General features: G+C 60.8%; 1 protein-coding gene and 1 non-coding gene across 5 annotated transcripts; both read left to right on the forward strand.

Annotated features, from left to right (window-relative positions):
• The first annotated feature begins 523 nt into the window (after nucleotides 1-523).
• TRNAE-UUC (transfer RNA glutamic acid (anticodon UUC)) lies at nucleotides 524-595 on the forward strand. Its single transcript has one exon. It is a non-coding gene; the product is annotated as a tRNA-Glu (tRNA).
• A 4952-nt stretch (nucleotides 596-5547) lies between these two features.
• ADAD2 (adenosine deaminase domain containing 2) lies at nucleotides 5548-16032 on the forward strand. 4 transcript variants are annotated; one of them, XM_024113479.3, is made up of 9 exons: nucleotides 5548-5649; nucleotides 9267-9403; nucleotides 10888-11013; nucleotides 11740-11890; nucleotides 12149-12319; nucleotides 12846-13060; nucleotides 14111-14345; nucleotides 14961-15093; nucleotides 15550-16032. In XM_024113479.3, the coding sequence occupies exons 2-9, from the start codon at nucleotides 9385-9387 to the stop codon at nucleotides 15670-15672; spliced, it is 1173 nt and encodes a 390-aa protein (XP_023969247.2). In that variant the 5' UTR covers nucleotides 5548-5649; nucleotides 9267-9384; the 3' UTR covers nucleotides 15673-16032. The 4 variants fall into 4 exon arrangements, with proteins under 4 accessions (XP_023969247.2, XP_005313337.3, XP_065427090.1 ...); XM_005313280.4 differs by having other exon boundaries at nucleotides 12152-12319; XM_065571018.1 differs by having other exon boundaries at nucleotides 5611-5658; nucleotides 12152-12319.
• Nucleotides 16033-19533: the final 3501 nt, after the last annotated feature.

The following is a 19533-nucleotide window of genomic DNA, read 5'->3' on the forward strand; positions in this document are numbered from 1 at the left end:
TCCCAGTGGGCAGGCTAAAGTGGGGGGTCTGAGCTGAGCCTTACCCCTCCCTCACCCAGGGCCGGCTCTAACTTTTTTGCTGCCCCAAGCAGCAAAAAAAAGCGCCGCCCCCGAGCCCCCCCCGCCGAGCACTGCGCCGTGCCCTGCGCCGCCCCCCCGCCCTTTTTCACTAGGAGGGTGGTGAAGCACTGGAATGGGTTACCTAGGGAGGTGGTGGAGTCTCCTTCCTTAGAGGTTTTTAAGGTCAGGCTTGACAAAGCCCTGGCTGGGATGATTTAGTTGGGAATTGGTCCTGCTTTGAGCAGGGGGTTGGACTAGATGACGTCCTGAGGTCCCTTCCAACCCTGATTTTCTATGATTCTGTGATCTGATGTGGGGGGATACGAGGTTACATGAGCCCATTGATCTGATGTGGGGATCAGGGGTGGGATACCAGGTTAGATGGGTCCATTGATCTGATGGGGGTGGGGGATACAGGTTAGATGGGCCCATTAAGCTGGTGTGAGGGTGACTACACTCAGATGCATTGGTGGTATAGTGGTGAGCATAACTGCCCTTCAAGCAGTTGACCTGGGTTCAATTCCCAGCCAATGCAGTGATGTGATATTTTGGGGGGGGATAGATAGCTCAGTGGTTTGAGCATTGGCTTGCTAAACCCAGGGTTGTGAGCTCAATCCTTGAGGGGGCCATTTAGGGATCGGGGGCAAAAATCTGTCTGGGGATTGGTCCTGCTTTGAACAGGGGGTTGGACTAGATGACCTCCTGAGATCTCTTCCAACCCTGATATTCTATGACTATGATGTGAGGTTAGATCAGCCCATTGATGTGATATGGGGAGGATACCAGGTTAGGTGGGCCCATTGGCTTGCTTTATGGAGCGTCCTATCCTCCCCAGCCGGCCCTGCCCCTCCTGGCCCCTTCCCCCACCGGAGCCCAGAGCGCCCACCTGTGGTCACTAGCCTCTCTCTCCAGCATGCTCAGCGGGCAGCACATGCCCCCTCCCAGTCCACCTGTGACCCCCAGGCCCTAAATGCTGGGTGGGCAGGCCGCGCACGGCCCCTCCAGCTCCCAAGTGCTGGGCAGGCGGCATCCAGCCCTTCCCAAGCACATGGTGGGCAGTGCCAGGCACCCCCCAGCCCTGGGCACCTCAAGTCCCGGCCACAGGCTGTCCGTGGCCACCTAGCCCTAGCCCCAGAACACTTCCCTGAGGAGGAGCTGCCAGCCTGCCTGGGCTGGGGCCAAGGGGGAAGGGCGAGCAGGAGGGGGCCTTCTGGGCAGGGCTACACTGGGCTGTTTGGGGAGGCACAGCCAGGACTCCTGGGTTCTATTCCCAGCTCTGGGAGGGCAGTGGGTGTCTAGTGGTTAGAGTGGGGGTTGAGAGCCAGGATTTCTGGGTCCCACCTCTAGCTCTGGGGAGGGAGTGGGGTCCAGTCGTGGTGCTGGGGCTGTGGCAGCACCCCCTGGCTTGAAGTGGTTTCCATCCTGTACAGAGTTTAGTTTTGTTCAATGGCTCTCAGCACCTCCCACTATAAAAATTGTTCCAACGACACTGGGTCTAGTAGAGCAGGGGAGGCTGGGAGCCAGGCATGGGCGGCGGGGATAAGAGGCCAGGGGAGGCATCTGGCCCGTGCTCCGCCCAGAGGCCCTGCGCCCGCTCGACCTCTTCCCCCAAGGCCCCATCCTCACTCCGCCCTTTCCCAAGTTCCCATCCGCCCACATGGGGGCCTCAGGGGAAGGGGTGGAGGCGCAAACGGCAGGCAGGCAAGTGGGGGGTCTCTGGGGAGAGGGCAAAGAGGTGCAAGTGGCGGAGGCCTTGGGGGAAGAGACGTGAGAGGTGGGAAGAGGTGGGCGGGGGGCCTCACAGGAGTGTGCTGAGAGGGTCTGAGGGTGGAGTGTGGGTGGGGCTTCGGCAGGAGGAGGCTGAGCGGGAGCGGGCCTTGGGGCAGGGCCGCAGTCCGGGCTTGCCTAGCCTCCCCAAATGGAAGAGTCCCATGCTGTCCATGGAGCCAGGACTCCTGGGTTCTATTCCTGGCTCTCCCACAGACTCCCAATCTAACCTGGCGCAGGCCATATCTCCCTCCCTGGTGCCTCAGTTTCTCCTATGTGTGAGATGGGTACCAGTGTGAATGGATGCAAAGCCGTGGAGAATCTAGTCCCTTCTCCCGGAGTCTCCTCGGTAGCCCTGGGTAAGCAGCCAACTGCTCCAGACCCTGGATGACGTATGGGCAGGCCGGGGCTGAGGGCTAGATCTGAGGAATGGAAAGAATAAATCCACCCTTATCCAACCCCACCCCAGGGTACATGGCTGGGAGGCTGGTGTTGCAGGGGGCAGGGGGTTCTGCCTCCTCCTGGAGCCCTCGCGGGGGAGAAGGGGGTGATTCCCCGGCTTGATTGCTGATGGCGGGGGCGGGGTGGGGGGCACTGACGGATGTGTCGGGGGGTAGAGCTGGGACTCAGGGAGGGAATGGGGCAAGCTGCAGGGAGAAAGCGTAGAGAGGGGGGATGCCACAGGGCGGGAGCTGGGGGGGGGGATAGGAAGCTGCAGGGGAGGGGAGACGGCCAGGGGGAGGTATTGGGGAGGCTGTAGGGAGGAATGCTCAAGAGGCAGTAGGCACGGGTGGTAGGCACGGGTGGGAGCTCGTACGGGGTTGGGGTGTCAGGCCATCGCGGTTCTCCTTGTGAATGCCACCAGGCTCCAGGGAACCTCACGGCTGGCAGATCCCCCTGCCTCCCACCCTTGATTCCCAGCATGTAGCCTGGAGGCGGGGGGGGGGGGATGTGACTGCCTCAGGGGCATTTACCCCACTCCCACCCCAGGAGGGAAGTGTGGCAGAAGAACAGGACCTGCACTGGGTGCGTGGAAGCCTTGAGCTCCCCAGCAAGTGCTTCGGGGCAGCCCTCGCCCTGCGCACCATGTACATCAACGGGTGAGCTGGGCACTGGGCACAGAGTGAGCCTGGCAGCCAGGTGGGTGAGCAAGAGAGAATAGACCTCCTGGGGGGGGGGCACTTCCAAACCCCACCCCACACTCCTTGGGGACAGCAAAGTTCTCATTGGGGCAGGGGCTTGGAGAGGGGTTTGGACTCCCTTGGTTATGGGCCAAGGGATTGGGACACCTCATAGGACAGGTGGGACTCTGTGCGGGGATCTATCACAAGTAGATCTCTCATGCATGGGTCTATAGGGTGGGGATCTATTATTAGGGGATCTTCATCTGAGAGCTCTGTAGTGAGGAGATCTCTAGTAAGGAGATCTCAGTGTTGGAGATCCATAGTGAGGGGATCTCTCAGTGTTGGGGGTCTCTAGTGAGGGGATCTCAGTGTTGGAGATCCATAGTGAGGGGATCTCTCAGTGTTGGGGGTCTCTAGTGAGGGGATCTCAGTGTTGGAGATCCATAGTGAGGGGATCTCTAGTGAGGGGATCTTGGTGTTGGGGATCTCTAGTGAGGGGAGCTCTCAGTGGTGGGGATGTATAGAGAGAGGCCGAGACAATCTGTAACGGGGTACAGTTCTCCTTTGGGGATCGATGTACAGTACTGGGGTCTCTTGATCAGGAGATCTATAATGGGGTGATCTGCAGGTCAGCACTTTCTCTCAGGGGGATGATTATGGGGTGAATAGGGACTCTGTCAGGGGGTGGTTCTGCCTATTGCTGAAGGTGGGGCTCCCTCTCTCTGGTTAGTGCTCTATGGGGTGGGGTAGGGGCTCATGGAGGAGGCTGGTGGCACTGCAGTGCTGGCATCATGGGGTGATTTTACCTCCCCCCACTCCGGCTGACCCCAATTCATTTCCCTTTCGCACAGAGCGTTCCAGAAAGCCGGGATCCTCCTGTCCTGCAATCACAGCTACCAGGTACCCCCTTGTGCTCCTGCCCCACAGGCTCCCTGGGGCCCCATCCCTGGTGTGAGGGGCTTGGCTCATCCCCCCTTGGGATCCCTGGCCTTTTCTGGCTGGGTTTGCCCTTGGCTGCTGATGGTTTAAATAAATAAATTAATGGAGATATCCCATCTCCTAGAACTGGAAGGGACCTTGAAAGGTCATCGAGTCCAGCCCCCTGCCTTCACTAGCAGGACCAAGTACTGATTTTTGCCCCAGATCCCCAAGTGGCCCCCTCAAGGATTGAACTCACAACCCTGGGTTTAGCAGGCCAATGCTCAAACCACTGAGCTATCCCTGTCACCACCCCAGTGTCCTGCTCTCTGATTTATCCCATCCTACTTCTGCAGCTCCACTCCCTTCAGGAGGCTTTGGTTCCCATCATGGGAAAGGAGCATGAGCTGCAGTGCGTGACCCATGGGCTTTCTCGTGTTCCCCAGGGGCCTGCAGGCGACAGCTGTGGGGCAGAGTAGGGGACACTGGGGATTCTGGGTAATAAACAATGGGGCACTGGTGTGGGCAGGGGCTACAGGGAATTCTGGAAAACAGAGACTGGGGTGCTGGGGTTGGGCAGAGCCCCAGGGGATTCTGGGTAACAGAGAATGGGACACAGGAGTTGTGCAGGAGCAATGGGGGATTGTGGGTGCTGAGGCCAAGCAGGGGTTTGGGGTCACAGAGAATGGGGATGTGGGGCTAGGTAGGGCCATATGTTTTTGCTGAGCTGAGCTCCTGCTCCACTCCCAGGCCTTCTACACAAGCTATGAGAGGATCTGGCCCTCCTGCAGCAGGGAGTTCCGCAAGTTGATGCATGGCAAAGCTTTTATTTCTGCTCCTCGGTTCTAGGCCTCACCACCCTTCTTCTCTCTCGGTGTGCTGCAGGCCCGCCAGGTCCTGGTGCAGCTCAAGGTCTCTCTCTTCCGCAATTTCTCTGCTGGGTGCCTGGAGGAGAGAACCAGGGATTTCTCCCTCTATCGGCCCTGCAAAAACCAGAGACGCATCTTCTACTTCCCTCCAAACCAAAAGAACACACGGGACCCCTGCCCCCGCTGGTGGGGAGTGCGAGGGTCTTGTGGCTCAGCACCAGAGAGCCCCTTTGGGAAGGTTCCCTCGGGGAAGGCTGGAAATCAGGGTCCCCGTCACCAGAATAAAGTCCTCAGGAAGGATCGACTGAGTCTGGTGCGAGGGATTATTTTGTTAGCATGGCTCCTGCTACAGAATCACGGCCACCGGCTACACGGCACCCACGCCTCCGGGACACAAAGTGGTTATAAGGGAAACAAATTCCTCCGGCGGAGGCAGTAAAGGGAGGGCGCCCCCTAGACAAGCTGGGAAGCTGGGAGGTGGGTGACAGCAAGAAGCCTGGCCCTCAAGGCTGAGACTCACCAACTCATCACAGCAGTGGCTGCACAAAGTACCACCAGATCCTGTGTCTCTGCACCCCCCCTCCCTGCTGCAGCCCTGGTGTGTGTGTGGGGGGTGTCTGGTCACTGAAGCCCCCCCACCCCAGGGGGGGTCTGGTCACTGCAGCACACTCCCCCCACACCCCCCCTCCGGTGAGGGGTGTCTGGCTCATTGCGTGCAGCCCCCACCCATCCAAACACGGGGGGGGGCGGGGAGAGGGAGCTTTCTTCTTGCGTTCTAATTGGTCAGGGCTCTGTCTCCTCGTCCTATTGGCTGTGTCGGGATGGGCGGAGCTTCCCAGGGCGGGCTTGGGCGTCAGGGGGCCCCGAGGCGCCTCTTGAGCAGCACGTGGAGCGGCCTGGAGCGCGAGAGGGTAAAATTGGTGGGGGCCCCCCTCAAATACACCCCAGCCCCCCCAATGCTTTCCACCCCCTCCTCTTCTAGCCCCCCGCCCCTAATCCCTCCCATCCTGCCCCACTTCTACCCCGCCCCTAATACCTTCCATCCTCTCCCTCTTCTACCTCCTGCCCCCTTCTACCTCCTGCCCCCAAATACCTTCCATCCTCCCCCTCTTCTACCCCCCGCCCCAAATACCTCCCATCCTCCCCCCGCCCCCAAATGCCTTCCCCCTTCTCTTCTACCCTCTGCCCCAAATACCTCCCATCCTGCCTTTCTTCTACCCCCGCCCCCAAATGCCTCCCATCCTCCCCTAATACCTTCCATCCTCTCCCCTTTTCTACCTCCTGCCCCCTTCTACCTCCCGCCCCCAAATACCTCCCATCCTCCCCCCTCTTCTACCCCTGCCCCCAAATGCCTTCCCCATCTCTTCTAGCCTCTGCCCCAAATACCTCCCATCCTCCCCCTCTCCCAAATATCTCTCATCCTCTCCCCTCTTTTGCTCCCCAAATACCTCCCCCCTCTTCTACCACTTGCCCCCAAATACCTCCCATCCTCCCCCTCTTCTACCCCCTGCTCCCTAAATACCTCCCCCTTCTTCTAGCTCCCTGCCCCAAATACCTCCCATCCCCCCCCTCTTCTACCCCCCGCCCCAAATACCTCCCATCCTGCCCCTCTTCTACCTCCTGCCCCCAAATCCTCCCATCCTCCCCCTCTTCTACCCCTGCCTCCAAATGCCATCCTCCCCCCTCTTCTACCTCCTGCCCCTCTTCTACCCTCTGCCCCAAATACCTCCCATCCTGCCCTTCTTCTAGCCCCTGCCCCAAATACCTCCCATCCTCCCCCTCTTCTACCCCCCGCTCCCAAATGTCTCTCATCCTCCCCCCTCTTTTGCTCCCCAAATACCTCCCCCCTCTTCTACTTCCTGCCCCCAAATACCTCCCATCCTGCCTCTCTTCTGCCTCCTGCCCCCAAATACCTCCCATCCTCCCCCCTCTTCTACCCCCGCCCCCAAATGCCTTCCCCCATCTCTTCTAGCCCCCACCCCAAATACCTCCCATCCTCCCCCTCGTTCCCCAAATACCTCCCCCTCTTCTACCCCCTGCCCCAAATACCTCCCACGCCTCCTCTTCTAGCCCCCACCCCCCCAAATATCTTCCATCCTCCCCCTCTTCTTGCCCCTTGTCCCCAATAGTTCCCACCCCCCTCTGCCCAAATACCTCCCATCATCCTTGTCTTCTAAGTCCTCTCCCCCCAGTTCCTCCCCCTCTTTTAGCCCCTTCCCCTGAAATTCCTCCCCCTCTTCTATCCCCACCCCGCAAATACCTCCCACCCCGTCTTCTAGCTCCCTTCCTCCAAATACCTCCCAATCTCCCCTCTTCTAGCCCCCATCATCCTTCCTCTAGTCTCCATCCCCTCCTCTAGCCCCCCAATACCACTCACCCCCTCGTCTAGCCCCCAGCCCTGCCTCTAACCCCTCCTAACACCTACACTGACCCCCCAGCACTCCCTCTAGACCCTCCCAAATACCATGACCCCCCACTTCCTCCATTTTTAGACCCCCCCCAACACCTGCCTTGACCCCCTCTCCCTCTATATCCCCCAACACCTACCCTGATCTTCTAACATCCTTTCCTGTAGCCCAGGGGTTTTCAACCTTTTTCATTTGCGGACCCCCAAAACATTTCAAAGGGAGGTGCGGACTGCTTTGGAAATCTCAGACGTACTCTGCAGATCCCCAGGGAGCCGCGTACCATAGGTTGAAAACCACTGATCCAGGACCCCCCTCTCGCCCCCAAACATCTACCCTAGCACCTCTGTCCTCTAGACCCCCTGCCCACCCGCTTTCCTCCTCTAGCCTTCAGAGATGAAAGGAACCAGAAAGGTTCCCGAGAGCTGGGCGGGCGAATGCGTTGCCCTCTCCACAGGCTGGCTGGACCATCCGAATAAATAATCCCTCCCCAGTTGTAATCTCAGCTCCTACCCTAATTTGCCTCTGGCGCTAATTCTGCCTCCTCTGATTCCTTCCCCGCTAAACCTGCCTGTTCCCTTTACCCTGGCAATAAACCTCCCCCCTCCTCTAATCCCACCTCCTTCCCTAATCTGTTTCTGGCACTAATCCCACCTTCTCCTCCAACCCCCCGCTCCCCAGGACCCATCTCTAATCCTGCCCCCTCCTCTAATCCCCTCCCTGTGGCGCTAACTCTGCTTCCCCTGCCTGGCTCTAACCTCCTAATCTCCCCCAGATCTAATCTCAGCCCCTGGTCTCCTCCTAACTCCCCCACTCCCTGTTCTGCTGTCTGACCCATGGCTGGGCTCTTCTTGCTCCTTTCAGCTGGCATGGAAGGGGCTCCACCAGAGGGTCACGGAAACCCCCGGCTGGTGACTTCGCTCTGGCTCCAGCCCTTGTCCCCGTGGGAGTGCCTGGCCTCGGAGGGGAAGGATCCCTGGCCCGAGCCCGGCTCTCCAGGTTGCGCCTCCTGGCCAGGGGGTGCGGCTGTGCAGGGGGCAGCTGGTGGGCATGAGTTGGGTTGAGCAAATATCAGGGCTGGATTAAGCCAGTCCGGAGTCCTAGGTGCATCATGGCATTGGGCTCTGATCCCCTTGCTGTGTCTCTGCCCCACCTGAAGTGACAGGGGGTGAGGCTCCCCTCCCCGAGAGGCAGGGGCATTGGTATGGGGCCCTATCCCCGGGAGTGGCAGCAGACCCTCTCTTCTCTGGGGCGGCTGGGCTGACAGCCCTTGCAGGGGGCCATACTACCCCCAGCAGCTGGGGAATGTCTGCTGGGGTGTGGACAGGCACTCTCCCCCTCCTGTCACACACAGCTCTCAGAGGGGTGGGCTTGGCCAGGCCCCCTGGAGCAGTAGAGCTGGGAGTCAACACCCAGTGAAGCTGAGGCAGTTCCCCCACACTCCGTGATGGGCTCAGGCTCTCGGCAGACTCAGGTAGCGCTGGTCACATCCCGAGCAGTTCCCACCTTGTAGCCATGGGCCCAGGCTCTCTGCAGACTCAGGCAGCGTCGGTCACATCCCAAGTACCTCCCCCCTTGCAGCCATGGGCTCAGGCAGCATTGTCACCTCAGTTACGCTCGGGTTACATTTTTTTGAGCTTTTCTTGCTAACCACAAGAACGGTATTTTGCTTTTGGGTGCAAGGCGAGATCCTGCTGGGGTCTCATGACTCTGGGAGCTGGGGGCCTCTGCCATCCCCCCTGGTGGTTTGGGGACAGGCTGGCACATGGCAGGGAGCTCCCAGTACAGTTTAACCAGACGAGACTGAGATGTGGACCCTGTTAGTAAGCGGGGGGAGCCATGGTGGGTGCGTGGGGCGGGTGTGTGGCTGCAGGTTGGAGGGAAAGCTGGACATCATGGTGTAGTGTGGGGATGGATGGATGGTGTGGCATAGTGGAGGGTGAGGATGGGGGTGTGGCTGGCTGGATGGCATGGCCTAGCGTGGGGGGCCAGGAGGTGGGGTACAGGGGGTGGCTGGATGGCTTTGTATGGGGTGGGCAGTGAGGCTGGGCCGCAGTGGGTTTAGCTGGAGAGACTCATGCCTGCATTTCCAACCGTGTGCCAATATCCATCCCTGGTGTCAGTCCCCCTGGAGAGCCCTTGTCTGGGCCCATTCCGCCCTGGGAGTGGCCGTTCCTGAGGACGTGCGCCAGAAACCCCAGGGTGCCGCTCAGCCGGTGCGCCCCGAGCCAGCTGCTCCATATGGAGACGGTGAACCCAGGTGAGTGTGACAGTGACTCCGAGCAGAGCTGCACTGGGCAGCTGGTCCCATAAAGCCAGGTGGGGACCCCAGACTCCCCAGCCTGTGCTGATAATGCTCAGCAGCAAAGATCTTTAATCTCTCGGGAGTTGGTGGCTAAGCTGGGAGTAGAACCCAGGCATCCTGGTTCCCAGCCCTCCCCCGACCCCGCTCTAAGCACTAGACCCCACTCCCCTCTGAGGACCGGGGAATAGAACCCAGGAATCCTGGTTTCCAGCCCCCGGCTCTAACCAGTCGACCCCACTCCCCTCCCAGAACTGGGGAATAGAACCCAGGAATCCTGGTTCCCAGCCCTCCTCCTGACCCCGCTCTAAGCACTAGACCCCCCACACCCCTCCGAGAACCGGGGAATAGAACCCAGGCATCCTGGTTCCCAGCCCCCTGCTCTAACCAGTAGACCCCACTCCCCTCTGAGAACCGGGGAATAGAACCCAGGAATCCTGGTTCCCAGCCCCCCGCTCTAACCACTTGACACCACCCCCCTCCCAGAACTGGGGAATAGAACCCAGGAATCCTGGTTCCCAGCCCCCTGCTCTAACCACTCGACCCCACTCCCCTCCCAGAACTGGGGAATAGAACCCAGGAATCCTGGTTCCCAGCCCCCTGCTCTAACCATTCGACCCCACTCCCCTCCCAGAACTGGGGAATAGAACCCAGGAATCCTGGTTTCCAGCCCCCCGCTCTAACCACTCGACACCACTCCCCTCCCAGAACTGGGGAATAGAATCCAGGGGTTCTGCCTTGTGCAGGGGATGCTCTGGTGCTCCCTAAAGCGACCGCTCCCCCTGCCCCTTGCGATTGGCGGCACTTTCTCTCTCGTCCTATAGCCTCAGAGCAGCGGCCAGAGGCCTATTTCCTGAGACCTCCAGTCACAGGCAAGAGCCAGGTGCCCCCGGGCAGCCCTGTCTGGCCCCACCTGGCCCAGTCCTGGGGGTCCTCCTAACTCATCTCCCCCAGCCGTGCCCAGGCCTGGGCATCCCTGTCTGGCCCCATCACGCTGCTTCCCATGCCACGTGCCCTGTCCAACCCCATTGCGTCGCTCTGAACCCTGCCCTCTCCCAGGCCTTCTCCTCTGGCCTGTCATGCCACATGCTTCTGTGGCCAGTTCTGATTTCCCCCCTCCCGGATCTCCATTGTGCCACTCCCCCAACCGTGTGCCTGATCTGACCCCGTCGCACTGCTCCCCACAGCGTGCCCCAGCTCCCTGCATGCCTGGTCTGATCCCGTTACACTGCTCCCCCTGGTGTGCCCAATCCCTCTGCTGCTGCCCCCGGGTGCCCAGTCTGATTCCGTCACACTGCCCCCCCTCCCCCGTGTGCCCGGTCTGACCCCCACCTGGCATAAGGGGGTTACACTGACGCCCATCACTGCAGCGTCTGGGCCGAGTCCCTCAATGCCCAGGGACCAGATCTGCTCTCTTCACACTCCCCGTCCCCCTGCTGCAGAAAACGTGTTCTCCCACGTGCATCGTTGTGCGGCCCTCACCAGCGACACCTTCGATCGGCTCCTGGCAGGGGACCCACAGTACTGGAGCTGTAAGAGCAGCGTGGCAGCCTTCATCCTGGAGCGAGGTGAGGAGCATCTGGCTGGCCAGGCCCTGCCTGCCCCCCCACTTCCCCACAAGGCTGGATGGCTGCAGGAGAAGCTCACCCTTCCCCTGGCACCTTGAAGGAACCTGTTGAGCAGATGCAGCCGGGCAGCTGATGGCCTGCAGGGGGCTGACCCAGGCACTGCGGTGTGTGTTGGACAGAGGTGGCGCTCTCCCCAGCAGGGGAGATGCACCCAGCCCTGTGGGGTGGGAGGTTGGGGTGTATGGACTGGGGAGAACCCTCCGCAGATGAAAGAACAAATGGGTGGCTGATCATAAATGGGTTGGTGCGTTCCCTGGTGCTTGGAGCCAGGACTCCTGGGTTCTATCCCCAGTTTTCAGAGGGGAGTGTCATTTAAGGGTCGGAGCCAGGAATATAAACTAGGAAACCTACCCACTGCCGCCTTCCAAATTCTAAGTGATGCAGAAGTCCCAGAACCAGGAATAGAACCCAGGAGTCCTGGCTCCCAGCCCCCTCCCCTCTTTAACCATTAGAGCCCACTCCTCTCCCTGAGCTGGGGATGGAACCCAGGAGTCCTGGCTCCCAGCCCCCCGGCTCTGATCACTAAACTGGAGGAGTCACAGTAGTTTGAGGCTGGGGCAGTGATGAGGGCAGGTTACCCCTAGCCCTGCTGCCTCCTCCCTCCCACCTCAGTCTTTGACCTCCTGGTGCCCCAGCACTGTGGTTTAACCCTTCCCTGCCCTGCAGAGGTGATGGACACGCAGCAGGGTTGCAGGGAGAGCTTTGAGCTGGTGGCGCTGGGCACTGGCGATACCTGCTACGGTGGCTGGCTGGATTTCAGGGGCTGGCGGCTCCATGACACGCACGGCCTGGTGGTGGCTCGCCGGGCGCTGCAGAGGTGAGATGTGCTCCGGTCGCTAAGCTGCCATGGGAGGCTGGCTGGCTGGGTTAGAGATGGGGAGGGGCCCCGATCCTCCTTATCGAGGACAGAGCCTAGCAGTTGTCATAGGGGACTCTGTCCCTCCCATAGGCAGGACGTGAAGGTTGGGGAGATCAGTCTGATCCTGTGGGGGTGGAGGCAGGGGTCCGAGCTCTTGTGGGGCCAGTCCCGGCCGTGACGGGGGATCTCTGCTCCCCCCCCACACACCCCGCCCAGCAGGTACCTGTACAAACAGCTGCTGCTGTGGTGCAACCTGAAGGAGCCGGCGGACCGGGAGAAATGCATCTTCCAGCCCTCGGTGGAGGGGGGGCTGCTGGCCCTCAAGCCGAAGGTCTTTGTGCACCTGTATCTGAGCCGCACACCCACAGGGGCCTCCGAGAACTTCCCGTGAGTGTGGGGGCTGGGGGGGGGAGAAGGGTCGAGGGTGTGGGGCGGTGTTGGGGAGTGCCAGGGCAGTGCCGTGGGACATGGGTGTGGGGTGGTGCTGTGGGAGGGTGGGCTGGGGGGGGGTTAGAGCTGGGGATCAACAGTGCGGTGACGGAGGCAGAGGAGTGGGACAGAACTAGGAGGCAGGGTGCTGCCGTGGGGCAGAGGGGCACGACAGAGCTGGGGAGCAGAACTAGGGTGTGGCAGGGCAGTGGGGTGGAGCTGAGGGGCTGAGATGTGGGGTAGTGGGGTGGCAGAGAGGTGCTGGGGGTGTGGTGCTCAGGATGGTGGGGATCTGCTGAGGGGCAGAGGCGTGTGTTGATGCTGGGGGGTGCTGCTGTGGGGCTGGGGACTGTTTGTCTTTTCTCCCTAGAAATCAGCCCTCTTTCTAGTGGCTGATAAACCCCGAGCTGCCCCCAGCCCAGTGCCCCTGTCCCCTGCCCCCCTGTGACCCGCCGTGCCCGTCCCCCCGCCCCGCTCACTGCAGCATCCCGTTCCCGGGGAGGAAGCCCTCAGTCGGCCTCTACGTCCATGCCAAGGGCGCGCTGACGCCCGTCTCCAGCTGCCCCCCGAGCCTGCTGGCTGCCTGGGTCTGCTGCGCCTCGGGCAGTGACAAGCTGAGCCGCTGGAGCGTGCTGGGCCTGCAGGGGGCGCTCCTCAGCCACTTCATGGAGCCGCTATACCTCTCCAGCATCATCCTAGGTGAGAACTGAGGCCACCGTGGGCAGGGGGGGCTGAGTGGGGGCCGCTGTGCTGCAGGGGGCTTATGGGGAGGCGTAATGGGGCGGGGGGTCAGTAGCAGTGCCAGGCTGCAGGGAGTGTGGGGGGGGGGGGCTAGTGGGGAGCAGGATGGTGCAGGGGGGTTCAGTAGGGGGCACTGTGCAGCAGGGAGTAGAGCATGGAGGGGTCTCGATGAGGGCACGGTGCTGAGGGAGTGGGGGAGGGGGTGGTCGGGGGAGGATCTGTGGAGTGGGGTGGGGGTTCAGTAGGGGGCGCTCTCCCCGCACAGCACTGACCCCAGCGTGGCTCAAGGGGGCGCTGTTCCCCACGCAGCGGGGCAGGGGCTCATTAGGGGGTGCTCTCCCTGCATAGCGCTGATCTCCGTGTGTTACAAGGCGGTGCTGTGTCGCAGGGAGCAGGGCAGGGGCTCGGGGGGGCGCTGTGCCGCTGGGAGCGGGACAGGGGCAGGGGCTCAGTAGGGGGCGCTGTCCCTGCACAGCGCTGACACCAGCATGGCACAAGGGGGCGCTGTGCTGCAGGGAGCGGGGCAGGGGCACACTAGGGGGCGCTGTGCTGCAGGGAGCGGGATAGGGGCACACTAGGGGGCGCTGTCCCCACACAGTGCTGACGCCAGCATGGCACAAGGCGGCGCTGTGCTGCAGGGAGCGGGATAGGGGCACACTAGGGGGCGCTGTGCTGCAGGGAGCGGGATAGGGGCACACTAGGGGGCGCTGTCCCCACACAGCGCTGACACCAGCATGGCACAAGGGGGCGCTGTGCTGCAGGGAGCGGGGCAGGGGCACACTAGGGGGCGCTGTGCTGCAGGGAGCGGGGCAGGGGCACACTAGGGGGCGCTGTGCTGCAGGGAGCGGGGCAGGGGCACACTAGGGGGCGCTGTGCTGCAGGGAGCGGGGCAGGGGCACACTAGGGGGCGCTGTGCTGCAGGGAGCGGGGCGGGGGCTCAATGCCTTGGAAGGGGCCACGCAGCAATGGCCTTGCAGCTGCCTCGGCCTCTCTCCTCCCGCTGCCCAGCGGACCCTGGCCCCAACCAGCCCGCCCTGAACTGGGTCATCAACGAGCGGCTGCAGCTGGGCCCCGAGGCCGGCCTGCCAGCCCCCTACGCCCAGCACCAGGTCTGCTTCTTCCTGGGACCCCGCGTCGGCCCCCTCAGCTCCAGCGCCGAGTGCTGCAGGCTGAGCCTCAACTGGTGCCGCGGGGACGCAGCCCCAGAGCAGGTGGACGGTGCCACTGGGCTGGCCGTGCTGAAGTGAGTGGGGGGGCGGGGATCACGGTGTGTGTGTGTGGGGGAATTAATCTCTGGGTCCCCCGAGTCCCCTGACTGGTCCTCTAGTGCCAGCAGGGTGGGGATGCTGGGGGGTGATCCCCAATGGACGGGGGTGAGGGGTGTACCCCGGGGGCTGCTCTCCAAAGCCAGGCTCCTCTGTTACATCCCCCATGAACACAGAGCTTGGGCTCCCCCCAGATGATGTCTCTGCCTCCTGCAGTGCCCCCCATCTAAGCCCCCTCCCCAATCCAAACCTGTATCCCCCTGGAGCTGGGGGGCTGCGGAAATGGGCACTGGAGCCTGGTTCACCCTCCGGTGCGGCCGCAGCTGGGTGTTCGCCCAGAGGCGCCCCAGCCCGGTGGCCCGTGTGTGACGTGAGCGAGCGTCTCCGTTCCTAATGGCAGAGAACTGCCCAGGCCCCGGTGGTAACTGGCCCCTCCCTTGGTGGCTGCGGATGGGGGTGGGGCACTGGGACAGAGGTGTGTCTGTCCCCAGTCTGTGCAGAAAGCCGGGTCACTAGCACCCACGGCTGTTGATCAGCATCTGGAGCTGCCCTTGCCCCCTCCATCTGAGCGTCTCCTTCCCCCGCCCCTCCAGAAACCCCATCGTGGAGGACCAGGTCTTCCCCAGCCAGATCTGCAAAGCCGCCATGCTGCGATACTTCAGGGAGGTGGCGCAGCAGATGAACAAGAACGCCCTGCTGGCGCTGCCCACGTACCACCAAGCCAAGGTTGGGCGCTGCGGGGGGTAGGGGTGGGGAAGGGGGCATGTTATACAAGGGGGGAGGGGCTGCCAAGTGCGGAAGGGAAGACACAGGAGGGTGGGGTATGTGAGTATGTCAGGAAGAATGCTAGGAGTCAGGACTCCTGGGTTCTGCTCCCAGCTGTGGGAGGGGAGAGGTCTAGTGGTTAGAAGAGGAGGAGGGGGATGGGGACTTGGGGTCAGGACTCCTGGGTTCTGTTCCCATCTGCCACTAACTCTGCATGTGACTTTAGTCAGATCGCTTCCCCAGTTTATGCCTCAGTCCTCGTTCTGTGTGTCCCGCCCCCCTCCCCCAGCTCCGGCTCCGTAACATGGGGCTGATTCTGACCCACGTCTCACTGCCAGACTTAAACCTTATTGCTCTAGTTCGTTAACCCCGCCGTGCCCTGGCCAATTCAGAGTGTTTCTCTTTCTCCCTCTTTAGACCCAGGCGGAGTCTTACCAGAGCGCCAAGGACCAGCTCTTCGCTCACCTGACCTCCCAAGGGCTTGGCAAGTGGCCTCAGAAGCACCTGGTGGACAACTTCACCGGTCAGGCAGTGAAATAGACCCGGGGGGGGTCTGGCCACCTGCCTCCCAGAAATGCCGGGGGGGGCCACAGGAAGGAGTAAAATCTAGAGACTGTTGCAAATTTCGGAAGTTGGGGTTAGGGCTTTTAAACTCTGTTTGCTGTTCTGCATGGGGGAGGGGCCAGGGCTGTGAAGAAGGCCCACTTTTCATTTGATTTGTCTTTGAATTGCGAGCGCCGTCGATTTCCCCAGAGTGCTCCGGCTGGTTCAGCCCTGTTGGCGCGGAGCAGCTGGCAACCTGCTTTCACGGATGGGTTAGTGCCGGTGCATTTAGCCCAGAATGTCTCCCTCTGTATCAGCCTTGTCCAGTGGTTAATTACACTCATCTATCCCCTAGACTGAGCTGCTTTTAGTCTCGCTCGCTCTCAGGCAGATTTTCCAGCCCTGGAATCATTCTCGTAGCTCTTTGAGCCCTTTCCAGTGTGTCCGCAGCCCGTCTGAAGTGTGTCCATCAGAACAGGACGTGTGCCCCAGGCTGCACTGAGCGGTCCCACCCCCCGACTTTGCTCCTATAGGATCCCCCTTGGCCGTTCACCCGAGTGCACCTGTGCAGTGGTCTGCCACCAGACGCAGCGCAATCCGGTTGCTGCCTGTGGCACGCCAGGCTACAGCCCCACCCCGAGCTGGCTGCATGCGTGCAGTTCTGGGCCCCCGCTGGCCGGCCGGCCCGTTTAGCTGCCGGCACTGGTTGCAAGCAAAGCGTGAGCCCAGCTGCTCCCTGTGCTCAGAGGGTTTGGCCTGGCTCTTGAAATCAATAGGAAGGGGGGCAGGATACACTGGGGGAGTATGCGTGGGTGCATGGCTGTATGCTGGGGGAATGGGGGGGGACACCAAGAAGTGGTACGTGCCTAAATACCTTCAATGCAGAGGGTCGGGGTCCTTCCACAATCAGATGCTTTGGACAACGGCTGTACTGAGCTGCCCTGGCCACACTGGGAGCTAAATCCATGACACCGTCGCATCTCTCTCTCTTCCCTAGATAAAATAAAGGCTCCTGGGTGGCCAAGCTGAGATCCAAACTGGGTTTTAGCAGCCTGGCCCCTCAGCACTGTGCCTTTTGTTAGCTTTGTGCTTTGCACCCCTGCCTGGCTTCCCGTTCCGCAGCTGTGCAGGACTTGCTTCACCGGCCCATTTATTTTAACCTTTCGTCCTGCTCCGAAGCTGCTGGGGGTTGTTTGAGTCGCTGCAGTCTGGCCTTAAGAAACGCAAGAACCTCAAGGAGCGAGCTGGAGCCTGCTGGCTGGGGAATGTGATGCAGGCAGGAGGGAGCATGGCCCAGGGGTTAGAGCACTGGACACCTGATTCTATTCCTAGTGCAATGCCTGGGCCTGCTGGGGGACCATGGGTGAGTCATTTCCCTGCTCTGTGCCTCAGTTTCCCCATCTGTAAACTAGAGACAAGGCTGCTGACCGGCTTTGCAATGTGCTTTGAGCTGGACTGATGCACAGCTGTAGCTGCGAGCTAGGAATCAATGATAGGTGGAGCCTTTAATTCATAAGGCACCAGCAAGCCCTGCAAATCTCAGCGGTGTTAAATACGAGGAATAAATTGCTGGCCCAGGCCGGCGTGTGCCATTTCTGGGCCCTGTGACCTACTGCCAGTGGTGGCTGGTGACAGTCAAACCCTGGCAGACAAGCTCTTGTTCAGAGCGTTAACTTTATTTCAAAGGCAATAAGATAAATACGCAGAACAATTTTGCCAGGAAGTCCTTTAATCCAGCAGCCCGTTCCAGCCCTTCCCCACCAACACCCATCACCTCCGGCCCCATCGAACACACATCCCTTAAATCCCCCATGCCTCAGGACAGGGAACATCCCGTCCCATTGGGATCATGCATGAGCCAATTAATGCAGCAAGGTCCTTGTCCCTCCACAGGAGCTGGGTGTGGGTGTGGGGGTGTGTGTGGGGGGTATCCTGCCAAAAGATCAGCTGTGAGCCAAGGGGGTGGGGGAGAGATTCTGCCAGGGAGACAGAGGGGCAAATTTTAACCCAGGATCTCCTGTCACCTGCCCCCAATCTTTCTAGTCCAGGGGTGACGAACCTGTGGCTCGAGAGCCACATGCGGCTCTTCAGAAGTTAATAGGTGGCTCCTTGTATAGGCACCAACTCTGGGGCTGGAGCTACAGGCGCCAACTTTCCAGCGTGCCAGGGGGTGCTCACTGTTCAACCCCTGGCTCTGCCACAGGCCTTGCCCTCACTCCACCCCTTCCTGCCCCGTCTTCTGAGCTTGGAGTGCCCTCGCTCCTCCCCTCTTGCCCCCAGAGCCTCCTGCATGCCATGAAACAGCTGATTGGGAGGTGCAGGGAGGGATGGGGAGGGGCTGAGCGGCAGGACTGCTGCTGGGCGGGAGATGCTGGGAGTGTGGGGGGGAGCTGATGGGGGGCTACTGACATGTTACTGTGGCTCTTTGGCAATGTACATTGGTAAATTTTGGCTCCTTCTCAGGCTCAGGTTGGCCACCTCTGTTCTAGTCAAGACCCGCCCAGTTCATGTCAGTTTTGAAGGGCCCATTCTGCTCATCCCATATGACCTCCTGTGTAACCCAGGCTGGAGCCTCACAAAACCTGCTTCCTGCAGGCAGCCCCTAGCTGGTGGTGGAGCTCGCTCGGCTTGAGAACGAGGCAACAATCTCGCTGAAAAGCCAGAGAGCTGAAGGCTCCATCCTGGCTCTGAGCTGTTCCATTGGTCCCCCACCCATCGTGTTACAAACCTGCACCCCAGTTCCCAGCTGAGACTCCCCACTCACGGGCTCTCACTCTGCATTAGCAAGGCCCCTGCTGTCCGACATCACCTGCTGCTGCAGGTCCTGCGACACCCACATCGCTTCACCTTTTCCAGCTCCCCTTCCAGCCATACTCAGCCTTGAGCCGGGGGTGGAAGGGGGAGAAAGTCAAGCACTCATGCTCTGACTGCAATGACATTTGCAAAGAGACACAAATGGGGTGCGGGAATATCATTCGTTGACGCACTTCACGTGCTCAGGGTTTAGCTGATCGCCATATTTGGGGTCGGGAAGGAATTTTCCTCCAGGGCAGATTGGCAGAGGCCCTGGGGGTTTTTCCCCTTCCTCTGCAGCGTGGGGCACGGGTCACTTGCTGGAGGATTCTCTGCACCTTGAAGTCTTTAAGCCATGATTTGAGGACGGCAGTGGCTCAGACATAGGTCCGGGGTTTGATACGGGAGTGGGTGGGTGAGATTCTGTGGCCTGCGTTGTGCAGGAGGTCAGACTAGACGATCATAATGGTCCCTTCTGACCTTAAAGTCGATGATTCGAGGCTTTGGAGCTCCACGGGGCTCCTTGTCATGCCCGTGCAGCCCCACAACCGTGTCTCTCACTGGCACAAGCTGGTTCCCTCCCCCACCTTGTCCCTCTCGTGCCCCAGGACCAACCCAGCTACGCCAACGCTGTCGCCTGAACCAGCAAGACAATTTCACACACTCCCCAATTCCATTTCACGCCAACTACAGGAAGAACCAACGTCCAGGGTCGTGTCCAAGACTCATCCCAAGACACTAACTCAGCTCTAGGCTCCCGTGAGGCTGCGTTAAGAGGGGATGCAGACTACGGAGCAGCTTGAGAAGATTCCTGCTTGCCCTGGACGTCGCAGCCTGGGTCCTCGCTCCTTGGGCTGCGTGGCTGCATTTCCTTAACAAGCCACTTCCAGCTCCACCCAGGAAGGTGCTGCGCTGTGCTGCACATCCTCCAGCGTTCAGGGATTCCTTCCCGCGTGGTTTGGAGCAGCTCGCGCCCCTCCAAAGGCCTGAAGAGTGCAGAGCGGGGCTGGCTGTATGGCCCGTGCACGCAGCGGTGCAGTAGGGCTCATCCAGGCTGGGAATGGC

Source organism: Chrysemys picta, chromosome 17 (assembly GCF_011386835.1).
Source record: "Chrysemys picta bellii isolate R12L10 chromosome 17, ASM1138683v2, whole genome shotgun sequence".
NCBI classification, from domain to species: Eukaryota; Metazoa; Chordata; order Testudines; family Emydidae; genus Chrysemys; species Chrysemys picta.

Bases quoted from the DNA above. Each gene is read 5' to 3' on its own strand.
- ADAD2 (XM_024113479.3), top strand. The intron at 11,014-11,739 runs GTGAGGAGCATC...CCTGCCCTGCAG, and splicing joins AGCCTTCATCCTGGAGCGAG to AGGTGATGGACACGCAGCAG. The intron at 15,094-15,549 runs GTTGGGCGCTGC...CTCCCTCTTTAG, and splicing joins CCACGTACCACCAAGCCAAG to ACCCAGGCGGAGTCTTACCA.